At 37.2% G+C, this 25705-nt stretch overlaps 1 protein-coding gene across 2 annotated transcripts in view; it reads right to left on the reverse strand.

Moving 5' to 3' along the window:
• The window catches only part of NUBPL (NUBP iron-sulfur cluster assembly factor, mitochondrial), a 363985-nt gene that overhangs the window by 219722 nt on the left and 118558 nt on the right, over positions 1–25705 (reverse strand). For both annotated transcript variants that reach the window (XM_074235356.1, XM_074235355.1), the window contains exons 5-6: positions 8178–8217; positions 7987–8077 (exon numbers count right to left, since the gene is read on the reverse strand). In XM_074235356.1, coding sequence (XP_074091457.1) covers positions 7987–8077; positions 8178–8217 — 131 coding nt within the window. The remainder of the gene's footprint in view (positions 1–7986; positions 8078–8177; positions 8218–25705) is intronic.

The following is a 25705-nucleotide window of genomic DNA, read 5'->3' on the forward strand; positions in this document are numbered from 1 at the left end:
TCCATCACACAGGTCACAGGGGTTGGTTGGTTGTTGTTACCGTTATTATTGTTATTATTAAATGCACCAGATGTGTACAGAAAAGGGATTTAATTTGTACATGTTTATTATGAAACACTGATGATATATAATGGAATTCTATCATATCAATCATAAGGTGTAGGAGAAAATAATTTTGTTAATTAGGCATATTAAACAGTGAAAAGGAATATAACATTGTATCACCTAGTGTAAATCACTTGGCATTTCAAAAACTATTCAAATTTATTTAGCCTAATGAGAGCTGTTTAGGGAAATCTAAAAATCTCACTTTTATACAAGATTAAGGCCAGCTTAGGCCCACACTCAAAAGGCAAAATTCTTTAAGAAACTGAAAACTGAGAGAGACCTTCTCATTCAAAAGTGAAATTCCATTGTCAGTAAAATCACTAATATCCCCAGCTATCAGGGGAATAGGTCTCATTCCTACTGCAAGATCTGCTGAAGTGAAACTGCTTCTTCAGTTGCTAGGAAACAACCAACTCATTATATGCCATTATCAGCACCCTAGAGAAGGAAACTGGCATCTGCCTCACATTTGGGGATATTGGAGATTGAAGTAATAGCACTGCAACTGCTGCCAAAAATCCTTGGTCTCCCAGGGTTCGCTTTGTGACTACAGCAGGTGCTGACATCAGCCCTGTCTTTGAAGTTTTCATTTCTGTAGCTTTTTTCAAATAACTGAAGAGATTTCTCCCCAAATTCCACATTTTAAAATTCAAACCTCCACATTTCAGCTATATTATTTCTCTGGTAAATCTAATAAGGGTTGGGAAGGACTGCTTGAGGCTGAAAGATTAAAAGAGTTGTTCATGAAATGGAATTTGTAGGATCTTTATGTCTATAATTACCAAAAATAACACATAAGGTGGAAGGTAAAAAAGAAACATAAAAAGATCAGTAAAAAAATTGAGTCACAAAAGTTGCCAAACACAGGCTATAATAATTTTATTACACTCTATTTGAGGGGCTATTATATATAACCTTATAGTTTTATCCTGTGACCTATGACCTAAGATGTCATGGGTCCTGTCTCATACTTGCAATCACTGAATTCAAACATAATAACAGTTAACACTTATATAACACTTGAAGATTTGCAATGTACTTTATTTGTATTACCTTACTGGCTCCTAACAAGAACTCTAAATATAAGATCTATAGGAACTGTTATCATGAAAATCAATAATGTTAATTTGTATCTCTTTTAACAGATCATTTGCTACTAAAACGGGAGAGGAATGTACCTGGAAATTGCCTGATGCTGACAGAATGAATGTTATGGGACTCTTAGACCTGCAGCTTCCAAGGCCTAGAATGTAATCTGTCCCCTAGCTAAGATTCTCAAGACCTGGTAAGACAACTGAAGAGGTAGCCTCTCCCTTCCTTCATGTTATTATTCACTGATGATTATTAAACAATTCTGAGGCAATATTCCCAACATGCACTTTTAATTATGAGACTATATATATTTAGCAAAACTCAGGTGGATGACACATTTATGTATCTGCTATATAAAGTTTTATGAACCTATAATGTGTAATGTTGGTCTTATCTTTGATATCACTTAAAGATATGCACAACTAGACTCAGGGCTCAGAGAGATTACTGGAAAGTCCTGTGGAAAACCTAAGGACAGAGCAAGAACTTACCAGAGGAACGACTACAAATTGCTTTGCTCCATGAAAAATGCCAGCACATTCTACCCCAAAGAGATTACAGGAAGGGGGGGAAGAATTTACATGTACAAAAAAATTTATAGCAATACTTTTTATAATGTCAAAAACTAGAAACTATTGGGGTTCCTATCAATTGGGAACTAGCTGAACAAATTATGGCATATAAATATAATAGAGTACTAAAATAATGTAATAAATGATGAAAAGGATAGTTTAAAAGAAACATGGGACAACATCTATACTGATGAAGAGTGAAGCAAAAAAGAGCAGAATAAGAATAATTTAGATAGCAACATTGTAAACTAGGAGAGACTTAAGAATTCTGATCCATATAATGATTAACTGAGATTCTGGAAGACTAATAATGATATACTGCCCATCTATCAGAGAGATGATAAATTAAAGTATGCAAAATGAGATCTACATTTTTGGAAATTCTGCATTGGAATTTGTTTTGATTAATTATGCATATTTATTCCAAGGGTTCTGGTTTGTTGTTTTTTTTAAGTTGGAAAGGAAGAGTAGAAAAGAGATAAAAATAAATGCATGTTAATTTTAAAATAAAATTGTTAAATTAAAAAAGGGTCAATTCATTCAAAGTCCAGCCTGCTAATCAGAGGAGTGCAAATGCCTCCAAGGAAATCCTGAGGCCCCGGTAGTTCCTAGGTCACTTAGCTTATGAGATGACTACTCAGAATATGATTGCCCTAATAGAGACTATGTACCAGATTTTCCTAATTACCAGTTTCCCTTAAGGTTAGAAAGCAATGACTATCAAAGTGGATAGATGTCACCCAACATCAGTCAAATAAGCTCTACATAGAGGGGATGGCATTTGAGCTGTCCCTTGATAAACAGAACTGGATAGGCAGAACTAAGTGAGAAGGGTATTGCAGAAGAAGGAACAGCATACATAATCAGAGGCACAGAGATGGAACAGCTACAGTCTATTTGATCTACCTTATACTGAATTTTCCCTAATATATGCATTCCACTCTCTCTGACTCCCAATTTAATTTACTCATCCCAATAATTCACATCTTTGCTTCCTGAATAAACCCTTTTCCCCTTGTTTCTTCCCAAATTCTTTCTAATATAGGTAGGCTCCATGCTGCACCAGGCTATACTACTAAAAACTAGCTCTACATTTTCCTGTGCAAATCACCCTCCCTGAGTCACATTATGTGCAAATTCCTCTTTGCTTCTTAACAGGAACTTCTCCACCATCACCCCAACAACCCTGTGCCCCAGATGCCTGCTCTCAAAGAGGTCTCACTTCTCCCATATTCTCTAACACAGTGAAAAAATAGGAAATATAGATCTGTCCCTCATTAATGGCCTTTTCAGGACATTGATTCATCACGATCATGCCATTTCTCATTTTTAAGTCCATTCCAATTTACACTAACCTTTTCAAATCACCACCACTCTCCCTTTCTGCCTCCAGGTCCAATACTTTTTTTTAACTTTCTCTTTTCATGACTAGCCTGTTTCATAGAAATAATGTAATAAATGCCTGTTGATTGATTGATTGATTGAAGTCCCTCCTTAGGGACTTCAGCATCTAATTGACAGTTTTCTTTTTTTTTTTTGGCTTCATATTCAGTAACTTCCAGATACATACTGACATTGGCAGCATAGTTAAAGCTTTGGACCTGGGCATCATGGAGCAGTACTTGAGAGTACTCTCCCTTTCCTCCCTTTTCTTCACCTTTTGATTTCCTTCAAGCCTCAGCTTTCCCAATCCCCAGCCTTAATGTGACTTCTTCCCTCTGGAATTATCTCTAAGTCACTTTGTGTGTATGTGTGTGTGTGTGTGTGTGACTTGTTGACACATAACTGTTTGCATGTTTAACCCCCATTATATAATAGGCTGTTGAGGGCAAGGACAGTTTTTGTCTTTCTTTGTATCATCAGTATTTAACACGATACCTGACCCATAGTAGGCTCCTAGTAAAGGTTTGTTCTGTTGTTGCTCAGCTGTTTCAATCCTGTCTTACTCTCTATGTCCCCATTTTGGGTATTCTTAACAAAAATACTGGAATGGTTTGCCATTTCCTTCTCCAACTCATTTTACATATGAGGAAACTGAGGTAAGTTTCCACAGGTTTAAGTAACTTGCCCAGGGAGACAAGTATTCTTGACTCCAGAACTCTATATACTGTTCCATCTAACTGCCCCAAATATTGTTCATTTCACTTCAGTTCACTAATATCCTACATTTCTCTGTCTTCAAGTTTCCACTATACTAAATCTCAGTCTTCCATCATTCAGCATTTTTCTCTGTTTTATCTCCTTCTACTTCAAGGCTTTCAAGGCTGCTGAAGAAAATTACAAAATTGGTCTGGGATCAACTGAACCACCTCTAGCTGACTTTAAGTGGCCCCTCACCCAACATTCCTCTCATTCATTTCTCTATTATCCCTTAGCAAACTCCCCATAACAGCTGTTCTGAACCTCCTCTACATTCTCAAACCTCTAATCCCACTGCAGCCTCCCTCACTCTTGGCAGCTCAACTTGCCTCTGCTATACTGAAAAAATCTTGAGCATGTGGCAGGAGTTCCCTCATCTACCCTTACTTCTGTTTTAAACATTCCTTCTATGCTTCTGTTTCCTTCCTTTCTTCCAGTCTCAACAGGAGAGGTACCTCTTCCTCTTTCCAAGTAATAGGATGACCTTTACTCTTGATCACTTCCCTTCCGGTTTCCTACAGAATCTTGCTCCAGCAATTAATTATTCCTTCATTCTATAGCATTTTCAATCTTTCCCTTTTCCTATGCTCCCTTCTGCCTAAAAACATGCACAAATATTTCCTATTTAGAAAAAAAACATTAGATCCTACATCATGAACCTGAAAACATCACTGAATTCTTTTTAAACAAAAGTCCTTGTTTTTCTTCCCTTAAAGGCCTGATTTCTAAATGAATGATTTCACTCATTGTCTTCATTTCTTTAAACCATACCTCAGTCTCCACCATCTGATTTCTGCCTTCACCATTCTACTGAAACTGTATTCTCAAACATTACTAATAACATCAACTCTAAGTTTACTTCTCTTTTCTCAATCCTTATTCTCACTTCTCTGTAGTACTGACCATCTCTCCAAAAACCCTTTCCTCAGTTGCAGTATTGCTACATTCTCATTTATCTACCTTCTTAATAAATCCAGTTTTGTCTTCTTTACTGGCTCCTTTTAAGTACCTTATCTTTAAATGGAGGGTTTTTGGAAGTCTTCCTGGCAAATATTCTCTCCTTAAGAGCACTATAGTTAAGTAAACAAGTATTTATTAAAGGCTTAATATGGTATGTAGTAAGCACTGGAGATACAAATAAAAGCAAAAAAAAAAAAATATGCCCTCAAGGGATTTACACATTCTTATAAGAGAAGACAACACAAAAAAAGGAAAACATACTCATGCTGGTGCATGATTGTGATAGCTAGTGAATCAGAAGCAGGATGGTCTCAATCCTTTCTCAAAGTGAAGGTTCCAAGAGGAACTCATCAAGTGGAGAAAGGAAATGTGGGGTTAGAGAAATATTCAAGGTAAATCGCTAATGAATTCAACTATTATCTGACTGAGGTTGACTTCAAAGATCTTTTTTCCACCTTAGCAATATCTCCAATTTCCCATTAGACATTTATATCTGGATGTACATCTGGCAGCCCAAAACCCAATGAGTCCAAACCAAACTTATCACTTCCATCAAAAACAAGAACTCCTATTTCTGGTTTCCATGGATCAATACTATCATTCTCCGTGCAAGGCGTGAAAAGGCAAAGTCATTTTTTACTCTCCCTTTCCTTTGTACCTCATATCTCCTTAATCATTAACTTCTTAATAATAGCACATGAATTTTTCCTTTTGTACTACAATTGTTACCACCCTTATTTTGCCCTTGAATTACTTCAGCAGAATCTTAGGTGGCCTCCCTGATTCCTAGCTTAAATATCTCCATCCAGTTTCATATAATGACACCAACCAATCTTCCTAAACACTCACTGCCTACATGATGTCAACTCTTTCCTCTTGCCAAACCTGTAAGGTCCTCCAAAATCTGTCCTAACATACTTTTCCAACTTTATACCACTATTTCCCAGTCTAAGTCACCTATTCCAATCACGATGGCCTAATCCTCATTCCATTATTCTTTTCTTCTTTGACTATGGCTTTCTTTTTTTTTTTTTAAGGTTTTTGCAAGGCAAAATGGGGTTAAGTGGCTTGCCCAAGGCCACACAGCTAGGTAATTATTAAGTGTTTGAGAACAGATTTGAACCCAGGTACTCCTGACTCCAGGGCCAGTGTTTTATCCACTGCGCCACCCAGCCGCCCCTACTATGGCTTTCTTAATGCTTTACCCTTAATTCCTACTGCCTAAATCCTGTATATCCTCCAAGCCCCAGTTCAACTTCTACTTCCTCTAGTATCCAACCATTTTATTTAATTGCACACCTATTTGCTTTTCCAAATCCTTTATTTGGTACATTACTTTGTATCAAGAGGCAGCACCAGTAGAGGACAGAGAGTTGCCTTGGATTCAAGAAGTCCTAGGTTCAAGCCCCCCCAGAGATATAAGTTTGGGTGACTAAGGGCAAATCACTTAACCTGTCAGTGCCCTCCAGAAAACTCTCTAAGACTGTAAGTTACAGATATGTTGCTGATATGTATTAGCAACAACAAAAATTCCTTGCTCTAATAGAAAAAAGTCCAAATTAAAACATTACACTATTACTATTTAAAAATAGGTTTTTATTGATACCTTGTTTTGACATCACCTATATTTCCCTCTTTATTCATTCTTCTCTTCTCTACCACCCAGAGTTATTCTCTATAATGAAGAATTTTTTTAAGAAGAGAAAAAATTAATCTAGCAATGTTATAAGAAATGTTCCAAATTTGTGGAAACCTATTTTTGAAAACACTGGGGGGGGGGGGCAGGGAAGAAGGGGATCCTTTTCATAGCTTATCCTTGGGCCAAGCCTGGTATTATTATTATTTAACTTGATCTGTCTCCTCTGCTACATAATTAGGTTCCTTAAGTTCAAGGATTCTCTCCATGCAGAGAGCTATGCATATGGAACATTCAATAAACATTGTTTTAAAGGAATGAATGAGGATTATGAGCAAAATGAATTATTCAAACTTCTTAAACTGTCCTCATACCTTCTGAGGGACTCTTACTGCAGATGATTATAAACTCCAAAGCTGAGAGGTGAGGAAGGAAATATACGGGAAAGAGTAAAATATGTAAGTCAGAATCTACACATATTTTCAAATCCAGGTCACATACCCATGCAGGTTATACCTACTTGGTGGGGTACAACCTGGGACAGATTTTTAATTTCAGAATAAATTCACTCTACTACCAGTTCACTCCCAACTTGCTTCTACCTACCATCATTTGATGTGTAGAAAGGTAACACAAATTCAGTTTAAAGTTATTCTAAGGTCAACATCAATGAAAGCTTAAACCTGCTAAAACATCCACTAAAAACATACACAAGTACGAACACCCAAACAGAATTCATTCCTAAATCCAACATAAATAACATTTGGATTATACTTTATTCTGGTATATCCATTTAACTGCTGCCCTCTTTTCACATATAATTAAAAGCTGACAAGATGAATACATATAATTCTACAGATAGAGACAGTATCTTACCTCATTATAGAGCAATTTTAAGTAGCAGGTACTATAATACTGAGTTATTTTTGCTCAGAGAACTCAGTCCTTACAACACAAAAAATGGCTACAATGTGATTAACAGTAACTCAGAGGAAGGCAAACTACTGTGTTACTGTATTATATAAATTTTCTCTTATGCTTAGATTCTACATTTCCACAATACTACATAATATAAAAAATATTAAAACTTTTAATACTTATAGCCAATGGAAAAGATTTAATCATGTAAAAATGAAATTTCATCCTGGTGCCAACTAATTCATTCAAGTTCATCCAGTGGACTCCTTTAAAAAAAAACCAGCAGGGCAGCTAGGTGGCGCAGTGAATAAAGCACGGCCCTGGAGTCAGGAGTACCTGGGTTCAAATCTGGTCTCAGACACTTAATAATTACCTAGCTGTGTGGCCTTGGGCAAACCACTTAACCCCATTTGCCTTGCAAAACCTAAAAATATTTTTTTTAATTTTTTAAAAAAACAGCATCTCAGACTTGGATTCAAATTCCAGCAGTACTCCAAATAACCAGCAAATTGACCACATCCAAGTCACTAGCAGGTCAGCAGTTCAAAGTAAATGTCTTACCTGCCTAATCAGTTTCTCTATGGCTGACATCACCATAAGGCCTCTCCAAACAACTGGAGCTGTCTCTTCTACCAGGAAGCCCATGGACATACTATAGTAAGAAAACAAAAATAGAATTTTCACAGATAAGAGAGTAAAGCATAAAATAATTCTAGGAAGTAGCTTGAGGTGGGTAGGGAGACTATACTTACCAAGAGATACCATAATTCAAGAGTGGTCTCATTAAGTTGCCTAAAATAGGAAAACAAATAACCGTTTAGAAAATAGAGTCATTATTTCATTAAAAATATATCAACATGTTTTCCTGTCAACAACTATCAGGCTCAGCAGTGGAAATGGCTTTCTACCATTATGTCAGTAGGTATTTCTTTTTCTCCAGACTAATTCAGAATGGGAAGTCATTATTTTAATGAGTTTTTTTCAGTACTTATTCTTCAATTTCCAATTCATTCAATGAAGTTTTCAGTAGTTCAGGCAAAATACAAGTATGTCACTTGCAGATTCCATCAGGCTTAACTTCTTAAAATATTTTGGAAATAGCATCCTTTTTTATACAGAAACAATCCATCAGCAACTTGGGATTGCTTTATATTCAAGAAATTGTCTCAAATAAGTGTTCAGAAAGCATTTTAAATTGCATATTTTGAATAGCTCTCAAATCCTAATACTAATCTTTGTTTATTTAATAAACCAGAAAAGGAGGGATTCTACTTCATAATTGTCTCAACTGGCATATTCTTTCTCTTGTCTCTATCTTCTCTTTTATCTTGAATTCAGGAAAGGCTGGCTTTTAAAAGGTAGAAAATTTTAGATTCTGCATTGAGGAAAATAAAAAATTCAGCAATGTAGAAAAAATAGCAATTATAATAGAAATAAAAAGGTGAGGATATGATATTATATGGTACTGACCTCCTCTACCCTAACTAGATGATCATTAAAAAAGAGAATTTTCTTATATTCAATAAACAAAGGTTCCAAGTAAGTTTTAAATAAACTTGGTATTCAGAATTTCAAATATATAGAACTGATAGAATAGTATATAAATTCATTTTGTATAAATGAAGGCTTCAAACTAAGACCATGTTCTGGTCTGCTGAATTGATCCATTAGTAGCACTATCTTCAACAGACTTAAGAAGATGGTCAAAGAATGAACCAAACCCTAAGCTGAACAGGTGGGGAAAGACAGGATGATTGCATTTGATAAATTACAAAACACTCCATGATCTCAGCCTACTGCTTAACATAATATCTTCTTGGAGATATTATGTGGATATAAGCCAAAGAATACCACCATTTCTAAAGAATTAAAATTATTGGTGACCCAAAAGCAATGGAATGTTGGGCATGGTGGATATAAGTAGGTTTCACCATATTAAAATCAATAACTTGTTCACAAGTGGTATAAAAGAGTTTAAGTATACAATATCCAGAAAAGGAGGTGGTCAGCCATGAAGCTTGAAAATACCAAAAAGTGCACTGCTATCTACAAAATAATAAACAATCAACAGTATCTAAATCTTTCACATAGAATTTATGGAAGGGCATAGATAAAAATCACCCAGAATGATAAGATATGGGTGGATTATAATATGAACCAATCAATGACAGGGCAACTCTTTAGTGATATCATGGATTTAATGAAGTTATCAAGTAATATATTTTAGAAGGTCACCCTCCTATCCTGTAAAAAATCTATATGATAACAAAGCTAATAAAATGGTAATTTTATTATTATTCTAGGTTCAAATATAAATTCCCCTGTTTGGCATATCCTGGTTCAAATCTACCTTTAAAAACCTTATTATATGTTACTCCTTCTCATGCATTATTAGATTCAGTTAAAAAGGCATTCTTGCTAGTGTTTAGATGTAGCATTCCATTTTTCATCTCTTTGTCTTTGCATAGATATCCCCTATGCCTGGAATGCACTCCCTCATCTTCCCTGCCTCTTAGAATCATTTCTTTCAAAGCTCAGTCCAAAGCTGCTAATGTCTCAAACTTAATGTTACCCCACTTTTATTTTGGATATATTTTTATGTACATATATAAATCAGAAAAGAAAAAGACTTGCAAATCTTTACCATGTCCTCCTTGTTTTGTTTCTTCCTCCAAGTACCAATCAATCAAGGAATCAAAAAATATTTATTAAATCCCTACAAAAGAACAAGAAGTGTGCTAATCTCCAATTTATAAAAAAAGTGCAAAAGACATTTCCTGCCCTCAAGAAATTTACAATCTAATGGGTACAAGTATATAACAAATTCAATATATTTTCAAAAATGTCCTTCTTGTCTATATTCCCTATTGATCTTCCTTCTGTTCTCTACTATGAAATTTTTACATGTTTCAATGACTCTTTTTCTATCTTTTTATTTTTGTTTTAGTAAAATGCTATCACTGGGCAGCTAGGTAGCACAGTGATAGAACTACACTTATAATTTTCCTTTTTTTATTTCTATGTATAAAGTATAACTCCAAAATTGTTTTAATTTTTATTTCTCTAATTATTGGTGATTTAGAACAGAGGTGTTAGACTTGAAAACTGCCTACTATGGCCTAAAATACATGAAAATTTAACTGGAAAATGTTCTTTGAAAAATACAAATACAGCAGAGCCAAGATGGTGACAAGAAGGGATGGAGTCTTAGGAGCTCTCTGATAAAACTCATAAGCTAAGGACTCTAACTAAACTTTCAAGAGACAGAACCCACAAAGGGACCCAGTGAGGCAGTTCTCCTACTCAAGGTAACCTGGAAAAGAGCAGAAAGGCTCTGCTCCCCGGGTCGGAGGGGCAGCCCGACAGAGGGGTGGCCCGCCAGAGCAAAGAACTTCAGCCTCTTGGAGGCAGCCCCAGGGCACTGGGAGCCGGGGCTCACAGCAGCGGGGGAGTCCCCTGAGCTGCACCCCGGGGAGCACCGGACACAAAGTGGGGGAACAGCGGGGGACCTCTGCCAGAGCAAGCACGTGGAGCCCAGCCCTCAGGAGACACAGCTAGCAGGTTGGTCTTTCCATAGCCCAGACTCAGAAACAGAAGCAGGCGGAGCCTGTAAGCAGGAGCCCCCAGGGCATGAGCCCATTGAGCTTAGGGAGGGGAGTGAAGAGAGAAAGAGAGAGACTGCTGAGCTCTGTCCTCTGCCCCTGGAAGAGGACTCTGGGGCTCTGACCACAATCAGATCCTGATCACAGTCTAGGCCCCCCCCATAGAACAGCAAGGGCCCCCCCCACCTCAGCCCCGTGGCAGAGGTGGGGTGCTTATGGTCATTCACAGACCAGGAGGGAGGACAGAGCCTTACACACTGAGACCCTTGTGGGAGTGTCTCAAAAGCTCAGGAAGCACCCCAAAACCAGGCCCAGGCTTGGAAAATGAGCAAGCAGAGAAATAAGAGGAAGACTATTGAGAAATATGTTGCAAATGAGCCCAAGAAGGATCAAAATACTCAATCTGAAGATGAGGAAGCACAAGCTCCTGCATCTAAAGACTCCAAGAAAAACAGAAATTGGGCTCAGGCTATGACAGAGCTCAAAAAAGACTTTGAAAATCAAATGAGGGAACTGGAAGAAAAACTGGGAAAAGAAAGGAAAGAGATGCAGGAAAAACATGAAAATGAAGTCAGCAGCTTAGTCAAGGAAATCCAAAAAAATGCTGAAGAAAATAGCATGCTAAAAACCAGCTTAGGTCAAATGGATAAAACAGTTCAAAGAGTTATTGAGGAGAAGAATGCTTTAAAAAGCAAAATTGGCCAGATGGAAAAAAGAGATAAGAAAACTCTCTGAGGAGAACAAATCCTTCAGACAAAGAATAGAATTCAGGGAGATTGATGAATTTGCCAGAAATCAGGAATCAATACTTCAAAACCAAAAAAATGAAATATTAGAAGAAAATGTGAAATATCTCATTGAAAAAACAACTGATATGGAAAACGGACTTAGGAAAGATAATTTAAAAATTATTGGAATACCTGAAAGTCATGATCAGGAAAAGAGCCTTGACATCATTTTCAAAGAATTACTACAGGAAAATTGTCCTGATATTCTAGAAGCAGAGGGCAAAATAGAAATGGAGAGAATCCACCGATCCCCCCAAGAAAGAGATCCCAAAAAACCAACCCCTAGGAATATTATAGCCAAGTTCCAGAACTCCCAAGTCAAAGAGAAAATATTACAAGCAGCCAGAAGGACACAGTTCAAATATCGTGGAGCTGCAGTCAGGATCACACAGGACTTAGCAGCAACTAATTGGAAGCTCGTAGGGCTTGGAATACAATATACCGGAAGGCAAAAGAGCTTAGAATGCATCCAAGAATCAACTACCCAGCAAAGCTGAATGTCCTCTTCCAGGGAAAAAGATGGACTTTCAGTGAACCAGGGGAATTTCAAAGGTTCCTTTTGGAATGGCCAGAGCTGAACAGAAGGTTTGATCTTCAGAAACAGGACTCAGGTGAAGCATGGAGATTGGGGGGGGGGGGGGAATGAGGGACTTAATGAGGATGAACTGCATGTATAGAAAAATGATACTGATAATATTCATATGAACCTTCTCAGTTAATAGAGCAGGTAGAGGGAGCTTTTATAGTTGAAGCACAGGAGAAAGCTGAATTCGAAGATAAAATATGGTGTAAAAATGGAGTCAATAGAAAAAAAGGGAAATGTAATGGGAGAAAGAAAAAGGAGAGGGGAAATAGCCCAAGATATTTCACATAATAAGATTTTTTTTATTACAATGAGCTATTGCAATGATATGGAAGGGGGGAGGCAAGGGGGAATGAGGGAACCTTTGCTCTTATCAGAGATGGCTAGGAGAGGAAACAGCAAATATACTCAATGGGGTATAGACATGACATCTGGAGTAAGAAGGAGTGGGGAGCAGGGGGAAGGGGTGGGGATGTGAATAAAGGAGGAGAGGATGGACCATGGGGGGAGAGTGGTCAGATATAACACATTTTCTTTTTTTCCTTCTTGCAAGGGGCTGGGATTGGAAGGCCTGCCCAGGACCATAGGGCCAGGTGGATTCTGGGCCTAAGGGGTGGTATGGGGGCTCAGGGCTTCTTGGCTCCAGGACCAGGGATCTGTCTGCTGTGCCACTCAGGGACCCTACAGCAGAGTCAGAGTGAAAGGAGAGAGAAAATATAGTACATGGTAGTGGAGAAATAAGAAAGGAGGGAGTTGCGATCAGCAATGGCAATGGTGGAAAAATATGGAAGTAACTTTTGTGATGGACTTATCATAAAGAATGCGATCCACCCATGACAGAGTTGTTGGTGTTGGAACAAAGACTGAAGCACATTTTTTGTTATTATTATTTGAGGGAGGGTGCAGGGCAAGTGGGGCTGGGTGGCCTGCCTGGGGCCATGTAGCAGGGTGATTTTTGGGTGTCTGGGGCCAGATTTGGAACCAGGGGCTTCTGGTTCAAGGGCCAATGCTCTGTCTGCCACCCAGCCACCCATACTATTTTATTTTATTTTGGGTCTTTTTTTTTTCTTCTTTTTGGTTTTTGCAAGGCAGTGGGGATCGGGTGGCTTGCATGTCACATGGCTGGGTGATTGTTGGGTTCACGAGGCTGAATATGGACTCGGGTGCTCATGGCTCCAGGGCTGGTGCTTCATCCATTGCACCACCTGGCCATACCTACAATTATTACTATTATTTTTTTATTTTAATTTTTTTTCTCTCCACTTTACTTTTTTCACCCAAGCAAGTCTATCTATATTCATGGGGGGAGGGGTATTTTGTTTACTTGTAAACAAGAATATTTTATTAATGTAAAAAACATTTGTACAAAATGAGAATAAAAAAATTAAAAAAAAAAGAAAAATACAAATACAAATACGATATAGGTAAGGTAAACCTAAGAAAATATCACAGTTGCAAGCTCTGTTTCTATTTGAATTTGACACCCCCTGATGTGTAGCATTAATGTATTTTGCATATATTTATATGTAGACATGTTATTTCTTCCAGCAAAATGTAAGCTTCTTGAATACAAGGACTGTCTATTTTATTTCATTATATCCTCAGCACCTAGCATAGTGCCTGTTTCTTAATTAAAAATGTTTGAATAAGGGATTGATTAAAAGGGAGGGATATATTTCAGGACAAAAAATCATTTCAGAAGTGAATGAACTATAAACAAATGGCATCTTTTAATATTTTTAAATGGCAAGAAATTAGGGTTACTCAAAGAACTTTATATTTGTGATCTAAAATAGGGTTCAAAAAATGGAAGAAAGGCAGCTTAAAGGAGTGGATAGGACAATGAACTTGTAGTCAGGAGGATCTGAGTTCAAATTCTAATTCAGTCATTTAATCTCTCTGTGCCTCAATTATTTTAATTACAAAATGAGAGGATTGAACTTAAGGTCTCCAAGGACCCTTTCAAAATCTAATATATAATCTTATAAAAAGAAGAAAATGGGAGAAAAGTAATTAGCAAATTATGACAAAACGCCAATATGAAATAGAAGGTGAGAAATATAACTCTTGGCAGGCATAAGTATCCTCCTGCAGGCTATCTGGAATGTTATAAGTTTTCTCTTTCATTAAAAAAAACTTCTAAGGTTAATTAATTATTCCTTTCCAGTGGAGAAATATTCCTTGTTCTTTTAAGTTCAAAGAAAAATGGGATTTTTCCTTATAACCAATCCTTTCAATATGCCAATTCTATAAAGCAAGAGATATTTAGAAATAGAAATTTGCCATGCTTATTATTTTCCTCATATATTTTTAAACATTAATGCAAATAAAATAAAATCAGCATTCCTAAATTTACATTCTACTAAAGTTCAAGTCAATGCAAACCAAAATATTCAAGTTCACCTAGAAAATACAGCATATGTAAAAAAAAAAAAAGACATAATCTCTGGAGTATAACTACTATTACTAATGTTTTCACACTTTATTCTCCTTATTCTGTTTTATTTTATTCCACATCCTTCCCAATTCTACATTATTTGAGTTTGGGAAAATGTGTTCAAATTCAACCTTGAACTTGGCAAATGGAAGAACCAAAGTGCCATTCCACAAAATACACAAGTCAGTACATTTTTGCAAAAACAGAAATGAAATTACACTGTGAGAACTACATTGCTATCAAAGACAATTAATTTATCCAACTTTATTTAGTTTTTAAGTTTTCCAACCATATTATGTTAATATTCAAAAAATCCTCCTCTTGTTTAATGAAGGGTAGATTATAAATTAAGTCGTCCATCAGTAAGATAAGCACATTCATTATACCCTTGAGAACTTTATAGACTACACAAAGAAGAAGCAGAGTGAACTAAAAAAACATAGTCCATACAGGGTACATGAAAGAGAAAGAAGAAGCATTCTTGGTGTCTTCCCCCATACATATAGGTAAACAAAACTAACATCACTTAAAAGCATATTATTTATTTTCTGTAAATAGCAAATTCAAACAAAATGAAATGGATGGTGAAGGTGAAAAATATATTTTTAATTAATGGCAAGAGAATTTTAAACAACAGCCCATGATTACAAGTACCAATTAAGTTCTTTACCATAGGATTTTATTTAAAGAATATCTGCATAGCAACTCCTACACATCATTTGAAGAAAAACTAACAAGCTGCTATTTGTTAAAAGTCTACTCAGAAGCTAGAGAATCCATTGCACTGTGAATAACTGCATTTTGAAGAGTTCATCATTAGTTGAAGTTATCATGACACAGATCATTATTCCCCTCCTCCTCACATCTTCATGATGTTTCATGCACAGAAACACAAAAGACCCTTGCTGCAAGTCAAACCATATCATTTGCCACAATACCACTCAGAGAGTGAATGACACACTGTCTCATCCTCCTCACTCTAGTCAAACAGTTCTGCCATTTCTACCAAGTTAGAATGTAATTAATAGATGATATGTCACCAGTCAATTCTGAATAGATTTGGGGACCCCTTTTATATTATAAATTAATTGCCAAAATAAGATGAATTCTACTGTGACCATGTCAAAATGAAGAATCAGCTAGAAATAAAATGTTTATTGAACTGAAACAAGCAGAAAAATCTCAAAGGCTACTTTAAATCACCCTATTAAACAGTTTCAGTAAGGCAACATCATTCAGAATTTCAAGGATGACTTGGGACTATAGTCATTGCTTCTTCTCACAAACATCTCATAACGTACCATTGTTCATCAATCAACTAGTTAGGGGTTCTCAACCACCTAGTAATAGCAGAAAACAATCTTTTCTGTTCTTTCCCCCTTAACTAAAAGACAACAATTGATAAATCAAACCCTGAATTTCAGGAATATATTTTAAAAAACACAAATTAGAATAATGCACAATGTGTTCTTAATCCTATAGAAAAATTAGAAATAAACAACATTTCTAAAGAGCTTTAGGGTTTACAAATTACTTTCTTCAAAACAACCCTATAAGGTTGGTAATCTAAATACCATTTGTTCCCATTTTACAGAGGAGAAAGCTGAAGTTCAGAAAGGTTCAGTGACTTGTCCATTATCAGATATTTAATAAGTGCCAAATCTGAGAATTAAACCTTCTAAGTCCAAGTAAATTGGAAACCAACATTTGATAGTTATTTCTTAAATAAAAGGAGTGATATAGATATAAATGTTATTAATAGAATTAATAAGTACTAAAATACTAACCAACCAAAGGAGGAAAGACCACCAGAAGACACAATATTTTTATGCCTTTAAAATAGTGTACTCTAAAAAAAGGGGGGGGGGCAAAAAAGGAGGAAGAAAGCTACCAAAGATAAACTTAGAATACTTCCCAGTTTTGCCGAAGGCTGATCTTGCCTTCTTCCCTTTTTTCCTTGAGATCAAATAGGAAGTAGCTTTAGGAGGGAAAGAGACTCAAATTTCTCTTGGCGTTTCATTCAGCACGTCTTAAAATACAAATGTTAATAGAGGCATGATTACTATTAATCAGTCATATTTTATTGTGAATTAATGTCAGATTAACTAACGTCTTGGTACTTACTAAATAAAGGGTAGGACACACAGACTGAGTGCAAAGTAGATGCCTCAAAGGAAAGACACCTGGGACAACTGTGGCAATACTAGCTCTTCATTCCTCTTACCATCCTTTAATTATTCACTCTGCAGCTACAGGATGATGGGAGTAGTTTAGAAATCTACCTAGACATAAAAATGAACTTCCCTATCTCCAGCTACATCATCTTTTTCTCCTTTTTCTCAAATCTCTTTCTTCTTCTGATCCACCAAACATTCAACTATCAAGTTAGTTGCTTTTCCTGTTACTACTAAAAATGGAAAGGTAGATTGGAAGCAGATTTTTTTAGTGCCTTGAATGACAATCTAAAGAATTTGTACTTTATGTGGTAGTAGGGGGTAATGAGGGCAGATAAGTGGCACAGTGGATAGAGTATAAGACTCATCTTCATCAGCTCAAATCTGGCCTCAGAAATTTACTAGCTGTGGGACTCTAGGCAAGTCATTTAACTGTTTGCTTCAGTTTCCTTATCTGTAACTTGAGCTAGAGAAGGAAATGGTTTGCCATTTCTAGTATCTTTGCCAAGAAGATCTCAAACAGGGTCACAAAGAATCAGACATAACTGAATAGCAACAAAGCAGGCAAAAGGAAGCCAAAAAGATTTTAAGCAGACTTCATATCTTAGTAATGTAAACTTTGAAACATTGGTAGCTTTTATAAATTTAATTGAATGGCTTTCTAAAGCCCTTTTAGATTTGGTTACCAGATGAGAAAAATGACAACAACCCTTCATTCTATGAAATTAGAGAGCAGGATCATAGGGTTTGGGGTTGGACTTTTATTTCAGTGGTAAAGGAAAGAACTCCCCCCATTTTGCACCTTCTCTACAACTTTAAATTTCAGAAAGGGGACTGAGAGTCCTGAAAGATTAAGAGTCACCCACTCTGCCAGTATGAGTCAGGGATTAGAACCTGGTTCCTCTTAAATACAAAACCAGCAATACACTATGCTACACTGAGTCCTAATCATGGCTAAATAGCAATTTATTGAATAATTCAATCTAAGAAGAAAGGAGGAAAGAAGGGAGAGATGGAAGGGGGGAGGGAAGTAAAGAAGTAAGGGAGAAAACAAACATTTATCAAATTCCTACTATGTGCCAATCACTGTTCTAAGAGCATTTGCAGTTATTATCTCCTTGATCCTTACAATAATCCTAGGAAGTAGATTATCCCCATTTTACAGTTGAGGAAATTGAGACAAAAAAAAGTGAAATGACTTGCCCAGGTCCCACTGCCAGTATCTGAGGTCATATTTGAACTCAGGTCTTCCTGACTCCAGGTTTAGGCTATTTTCTATACGTAAGAAATTATGCTAGGTGATGGAGATACAATACAAAAATATAAAAATAAAAGTCCTTTCCTTCAATACTCATTTAGATACTCCTGAAAAAGTTGTATAAAAGTAATATTTCTATAAACTGAGTTATATTTCAAATGTACTAGAAGAATTCTATTTAACTTTTATTTAAAGGAATTATTCTGAGATATAACAAACCACCCCACAATTTAATAATTTAATAAATTTGGGGTTTTTAAAGTGGCAAATACAGGAACTGAACTATTACTAAAGCATAAAAGGACTTGTTACAATGCCCAAGTTTATACAAAAGTATTCTGTATTACTTGGGACTTTCAGTCAGACAGTACTCCCTAAAAAAATAGTAGACTATGCTAAAAAAATATACCAGGGAAAAAAGTTAAAGTTTAAAAATAATATAGTTTTTTAAAAGATAAACTCAAGGATCAGAATGGTTACAACATTTCAAAGCATTGTTTTAAATAGTCATCTTGAACACATCTGGCATACTTCAAAGCAAGAGTAAATAGCCATGAAGTATGAATAAAGCATTTTTAGGTGATAGCCATTTAAAAGAAGTTTAGACATTTGAACTTTGCATACATATGCAATTACTTAGCCACAATAATAGCAATTCTTCTTAGTCCTAAAGGGAGCCCTGGTATAAAATCCATGATTATCAAAATAACTTCTTTAGGATTAAATTTTAACCTTCTAATTGTAAAGGACAAAAAAGAACTGGTCCATGAAGTGTCCTGAGGTCCGATGAAGGAAAATATATTGCAAATACAAATTGAAAAATACATTATTATTTGTTTCTTCCGGAATTGCAGCATTCAGGAAACCTAAATGGAAAGATACTTTAATGTTTCACAAATACCAGCTTTCTTTCTGAAAGCATCCAAAAATCTCCTCTCCTCTTGTTTGCTTTCTGGGAGGTGTTGGAATCAGTGCAAATTGTTGCCATTACCATCTAGGAAGTAACAACCCTAAGCTAAGTACTGTACAAAATGAGAAATGAATATGATCCATTCCTAAAAAAAAGGTTTAATGAAGAAATTTACATGATATTATAATTAAAGTTCCAATAGCACTGTTGCATCCTACCTTGATTAAGCTAAGTTCTAACACATAAAAGAGAATGCCATCACCCCTAATGCACATAGACTTTTGTCCACCTCTTCCTAATTGTCTAGACCAGTGCATCCCCCTTCTCTCCCAAGACAAAGGTCAATGAGGACTTTGGAGAGGAGATACTATTTAGAAGTGGAAGGGTTCTGACAAAAGCCACATAGAATCTAAGTCTAATCTTGAAAACAAGTGAGGAAGGAAGAAGGGAAGGAAGGAGGGAGGGAGAGAGAAGAAGGAAGGAAGGAAGGAAGGAAGGAAGGAAGGAAGGAAGGAAGGAAGGAAGGAAGGAAGGAAGGAAGGAAGGAAGGAAGGAAGGAAGGAAAGAAGGAAGGAAAGAAGGAAGGAAAGAAGGAGGGAAAGAAGGGAGGGAGGAAGGAAGGGAAGAAGGAGAAAGAGGAGCAAAAGAAGGAACAAATGAAGGAACAAAAGAAATCAACTACTAGTCTACTAAGACACTCTTTAATTTTGAGGTTTCCAAACTCATTTCATGAGTATTCTTCGTATCAGGATCCCAGATCCCAGAATCTCAAGTCCAGAACTGGGAAGGTCTTCACAGCTGATCATCATTTCACAAACGATGAGATAAGACCCAAGGGGGTTAAGTGACTGGTTACAGGAAGATTTGAATCCAAGCCCTATAAGCCAGCATGGTTTCACATAGAATAAGTCTTACATCAATAATTATATTTCTTTTGATGAAAGAATTATCAGGTCCTTGAGACCTGGTTTTTAGAATGGAGAGGTAAAATAGCTCCATTGATCAGGATAGGATGTGAGGTCCTTGAAGATAGTACCTATGTTGTTTGCCTTTTGTGGCATCCCCGGTGTTTAGGACAGAGGCTCAAATATAACAAGTATTTAATAATTTTTTTTCACTGAGCATTTTAGCCAGGCTCTTAGCAGTCTTCCATGATTGTTTTACAGACAGGATACTAAAGTATATGAAATCAGAACTGCTTGGAAACCTGACCCAATTATGAAAATAATAACAGCACCTACCTTCCATAATTATAAGGATAAAGACAGAATTTGTAAAATATTTTGCAAGTCTTAATGTGCTAACTATTATTTGATGCAATGTAGAAGAGGACCTGTGGTGTTGTGCCCAAGGGCTGTGATTCTTGTTTTGTTCTACTTAACATTTTTCCCAATAACGTGGATCAAGACATTACTGACATACATATCAATTCCGTAGATGAAAAAATTAGGAATGTTGATATGTTGAAGGGTGAGAATCCAAAAAATGATGATGACAGAGTAGAAAAATAGGCTAGGTGTAATAAGCTAAAATAAAACAAGTGTAATATAAAATTTTAAACATCAATTGAATAAATCGACTGCAGAGGATGGCGAAAATGGAGAGAAGACAGTTCCTGTGACAAGACCCTACAATTTCAGCAGACCACAAGTTCAATGAACCAAAAAGGTGAAATGACATCACATAAAAATATAATGGGTCTTAGGTTGCATTAAGAGAAATGTTGCCAGAATGAAACAGGTGCCTTGCTGTACTCTTCCCTAATTTGTAGTTCAGGAATCAGTTCAAACCATCACATTTTAGAAGAGAATATTGATTGACTTAAAACACATTCAGAGGTAGGCAAACTGAGGTATGAAGGAGAGAAAAAACAGAGTTAATACTGGATGTACCCCATAGTCCCTTGAAACTCTAAAATATCCTTTTCTTTTTTTTAAACCAGACCTTTGATTTTACTAGTATAGGAAACTCTAAGGAAGGATGCTTCCTCTACCAAGGAGTCTCAGAAAACTGGAGAAATTGTGAGGTTATGTGACTTAACTAAGGTCAGACAATTTGTATGTGGAATGACAGGACATGAACCCAGGTCTTTTCGATACTGAGGTCAACCTTCTATCCACAATACCATGTTGCCTCTCTATGATCCATTTTTAAAATGCCTCATAAAACTGAACTCAATTCTTTCTCCTTGAAACTCTAACTTTTTACTAACTTCTTTCTTAGTGGCAAGGAACACCACTATCCTCCCAGTCCACAAGTTAGGTGGCATCTCTTTTACCCGACAAATCTAATCAGGTCCCAAGTCCTGTCATTTCTAGCTTGACAACATCTTTCCTCTGACACTGCCACCACTCTTGGAATAACTGGCCGGTTTGCCTCTCTAGCTCAAGTCTCTTCCCATTCCATTCCATCTTTTACTTAACTGTCAAATCAACATCTCTAAAAACCAAGTACGAACATGGTACCCTCTCATATTCCCAATTCATTCAACTTCAGTGGTTCTGTATTGCCTCCAGGATCAAACATAAAATCCTCTGTTTGGGTATTAAATTTGATTTTCACTTAGTTCCTTCCTACCTTTGCAGTCTTCTTACATTTCTCTCCCCTACTCCCACAACCAAATACTTGGCAATCCAGTGACTTTCCACACATACAACATTCTACATCCAAACTCTGGGAATTTTCAGGAGTTGTCTTTCATAACCAGATGTTTCTCCTTCTCCTCATCTCCACTTTGTGTCTTCCCTGAATTCCTTCAAGTCTCCATTAAAATCCAATCTTCAACAAGAAGAACCTTCCAGTTTTCCTTAGCCTTAGTACCTTCTCTCTTAAGAGTATGTTTGGGGAGGGGGCGGCTATGTGGTGTAGTGAATAAAGCACCGGCCCTGGAGTCAGGAGTACCTGGGTTCAAATCCGGTCTCAGACATTTAATAATTACCTAGCTGTGTGGCCTTGGGCAAGCCATTTAACCCTGTTTGCCTTGCAAAAACCTTTAAAAAAAGAGTTTGTTTGGGGGGCAAAACTAAGATGGCAGCATGAAGGCAGGATTTCACTTCCAAGAAACTCCATAGGTCTTAAAATTATGACTTTAACTAAATTTTGGGGAGGCAGAACCCACAGAAAGATCTAATGAATCAATTCTCCAGCCCAAGGTAACTTGGAAGATCTGTGGGAAGGCTCTATTCCACCAAGTCAAAGGGAGGCAGCAGTACAGCCGTGAATGAACTTCAGCCTTCCAGGAATAGCCACCCATGAACCTGAGTCTCTGGGAGCTCCTGGACTCATGGAAGTAGAAGCAGACTTCCTAACCCAGAGATCACCAAGCACAATTTGGAAGATCAGTGGGAAAACTCTGCCAAAGTGAGCACAGAGCAGAGAGCACAGGCCAGCACAACCCCATCACAGGACACAGAAGCTGGCCTGCAGAGCCTGGCAGCTGCATTCAGAGGGCTCAGCCCACAGAAGGTGAGGGATTGGGGGAGGGGGAGGGGGAGGGGAGGGGAAGATAGTCAAGGTCTCTCCACTATCCCTGGGACAGGACTCTGGTGCTTTAATCATATGCAGACCCTGGTCACAGTCTGGGGCCCCTATTGCCATAGCAGAACAGGGACCCTCCTCACAGCTCCAGGGCAGAGGGGTGTGCTTGTGGTCATCCACAGACTAGAGCACAGACAGGAGAACAGTCAGAGCCTCTCATAAGACACTGAATGAACTAAGATACTTGCAGGGGTATCCCAATAATACTCAAAAGCTTGGGAAGCACCTTAACACTTGGGCCCAGGCTGGGGAAATGAGTAAACAGAAAAAAAGAATCTGACTGTAGATAATTATTTTGGTCCCATGGAGGATCAAAACTGACAAAATCCAAGCTTCTGTATCCAAAGCCTATAAGAAAAAAATAGGAATTGGTCTCAGGCTATGGAAGAGCTCAAAAGAACATTTTGAAAATCAAGTAAGGGAGGTAGAGGAAAAATTGGGAAGAGAAATGAGAAAGATGCAGGAAAATCAGGAAAACCAAGTCAACAGCTTGGCCAAGGAGATACCAAAAAATATATATATATATCAAAGAAAATAACAAATTAAAACCCAGTTTAGGTCAAATGGAAAAATAGTCCAAAACATTAATGAGGAGAAGACCTTCTTAAAAAGCAGAATTGGCCTGCTGGAAAAGGAGATAAAGAAGCTCTCTGAAGAAAACAACTCAATGCTTCAAATGTAGAATGGAGCTAAAGGAAGCTGATGACTTTGTAAAGAATCAAGAAACAAAACCAAAAGAATGAAAAACTAGAAGAAAAAGTGAAATATCTATTTTGGGATCTCTTTCAGGAGGTGACCAGTGAATTCTCTTGATTTCTATTTTACCCTCAGCTTCTAGGATCTCAGGGCAATTTTGCTGTATTAGTTCTTGAAAAATGAAGTCTAGGCTCTTCTCCTGGTCATGGCTTTCAGATAGTTCAAGAATTTTAAAATTATTTCTTCTGGATCTGTTTTCGAGGCTGGTTGTTTTTCCAGTGAGATATTTCACATTTTCTTCTAATTTTTGGCTTTTTTTTTTTTGGCAGAGTTCTATTTCTTCCTGATTTCTTGCAAAGTCATCAGCTTCCTTTAGTTCCATTCTGCATTTGAAGGAGTTATTTTCTTCAGAGAGCTTTTTTATCTTCTTTTCCAGCTGGCCAATTCTGCTTTTAAAGGCATTCTTTGCATCATTTACCTTTTGAGTTGCTTTTTCCATTTGGCCTAAACTAGTTTTTAACATATTGTTTTCTTCAGCATTTTTTTGTATTTCTTCCACCAAGCTGTTGACTTGGTTTTCATGATTTTTCTGCATCGCTCTCATTTCTCCTCCCAATTTCCCCCCCCACACCTCCCTTAATTGATTTTCAATGTCTTTTTTGAGTTCATCCATACTCTGAAACCATTTGCTATTTCTCTTGGAGGTTTTGGATATGGAAACTTCGATTTTGTCGTCATCTGAGTATGTGTTTTGATCTTCCATGGGACTAAAGTAATTCTCTATGGTCAGATTCTTCTTTTTCTGTTGCTTACTCATTTCCTCAGCCCAAGACTAATTTACAGCACTTCCAAGGCTTTGGGGGTTTTGGAGGGGACACCCCACTGGGACCTTTATTCCTCCAAGGTCTTATGCTCTCTTGCCTATGCTTTGATATGTAGATGGCCCCAATACTTCCCTCTGCTCTGGGGCTATGAGGAGGGATCCAGTTTAGTTATTTAGTATGGAAACCCAAACAACAATATCAGAGTGTAGGCAAACAGCAGAGTCCTACGCCAGAGAGAGCAGAGAAATCTCTGCAGATTTCCTTTACTGTCTCTGGGGGTGTAGGCTGCTTTCTCCAGATTCTCACTGCAGATTCTACAGCCTGTACTCCCTCACTCCACACTCATTCTGGTGAAGCAGAGTTCTCTCATAGCCCCTTCAAGCTGTTGCTGGTGATCTCTGGGTTGGGCTGTGCTGAATTGCAGCCATGGCTTTTTTTCCCACCACCACCCCCGCCCCCACAGCCTGGTGAAACACACCTTTCTCATGGGACTTCTAAGTTATCTCGGACTGGGAAAATGTATCACTCAGTCTTTCTGTGGGTTGTGCCCCTCTAAATTTTGGCTAAAGCCATCCTTTGCTTGTGAAAAAAGTGAAATATCTCACTGGAAAAACAACTGACCTGGAAAACAGATCAACAAAAGACAATTTTAAAATTACTGTGCTACCTGAAAGTCATGATCAGGAAAAGAGCCTTGATTTCATTTTTAAAGAATTTCTAAAGGAAAACTACCCAGATATACTAGAAGCAGAGGTAAAATGGAAATTGATGGAATACACTGATCTCCTCCTGAAATTCCAAAAAAAATAGCTCCTAGGAATATTATAGCCAAATTCCAGAACTACCGAGTCAAAGAGAAAATATTATAAGCAGCCAGAAGGAAACAATGGTGCTGCAGTCAGGAGCACCTACATTAAGGGCTCATAGGGCTTAGAATATTATATTCTGGAAGATAAAAAAACCTGGATTACAACTGAGAATCAACTACCCAGAAAAATTGAACATCCTCTTCCAGGAGAAAAGATGGACATTCAATAAAACAGGGGACTTCCAAACTTCCCTGTTGAAACAACCAAGACTGAACAGAAAGTTTGATCTCCAAGTACAGAACTCAGATGAAACATAGAGAGGGCGGACACGAAGAGCAATTTTTTTTTTTTTTTTAGTTTTTTGCAAGGCAATGGGGTTAAGTGGCTTGCCCAAGGCCACACAGCTAGGTAATTATTTAAAGTGTCTGAGGCCAGATTTGAACTCAGGTGCTCTATCCACTGAGCCACCTAGCTGCCCCTAAGAAGAGCAAATTATGAGGGACTCAGTGATTCTGAAATGCTGATACTCTTGCATGGGAAGATGATACTGATAATTCATGAACCAGCTTAATTAATGGAGCAGTTAATAGGAGCCTATTTAGACAAGGCACTGGAGAAAGCTGAAAGTATATGAAGGCATAATATATTATGAAGGTGGAGTC

This window comes from Macrotis lagotis, chromosome 4, assembly GCF_037893015.1.
Source record: "Macrotis lagotis isolate mMagLag1 chromosome 4, bilby.v1.9.chrom.fasta, whole genome shotgun sequence".
Classification (NCBI taxonomy): Eukaryota; Metazoa; Chordata; class Mammalia; order Peramelemorphia; family Peramelidae; genus Macrotis; species Macrotis lagotis.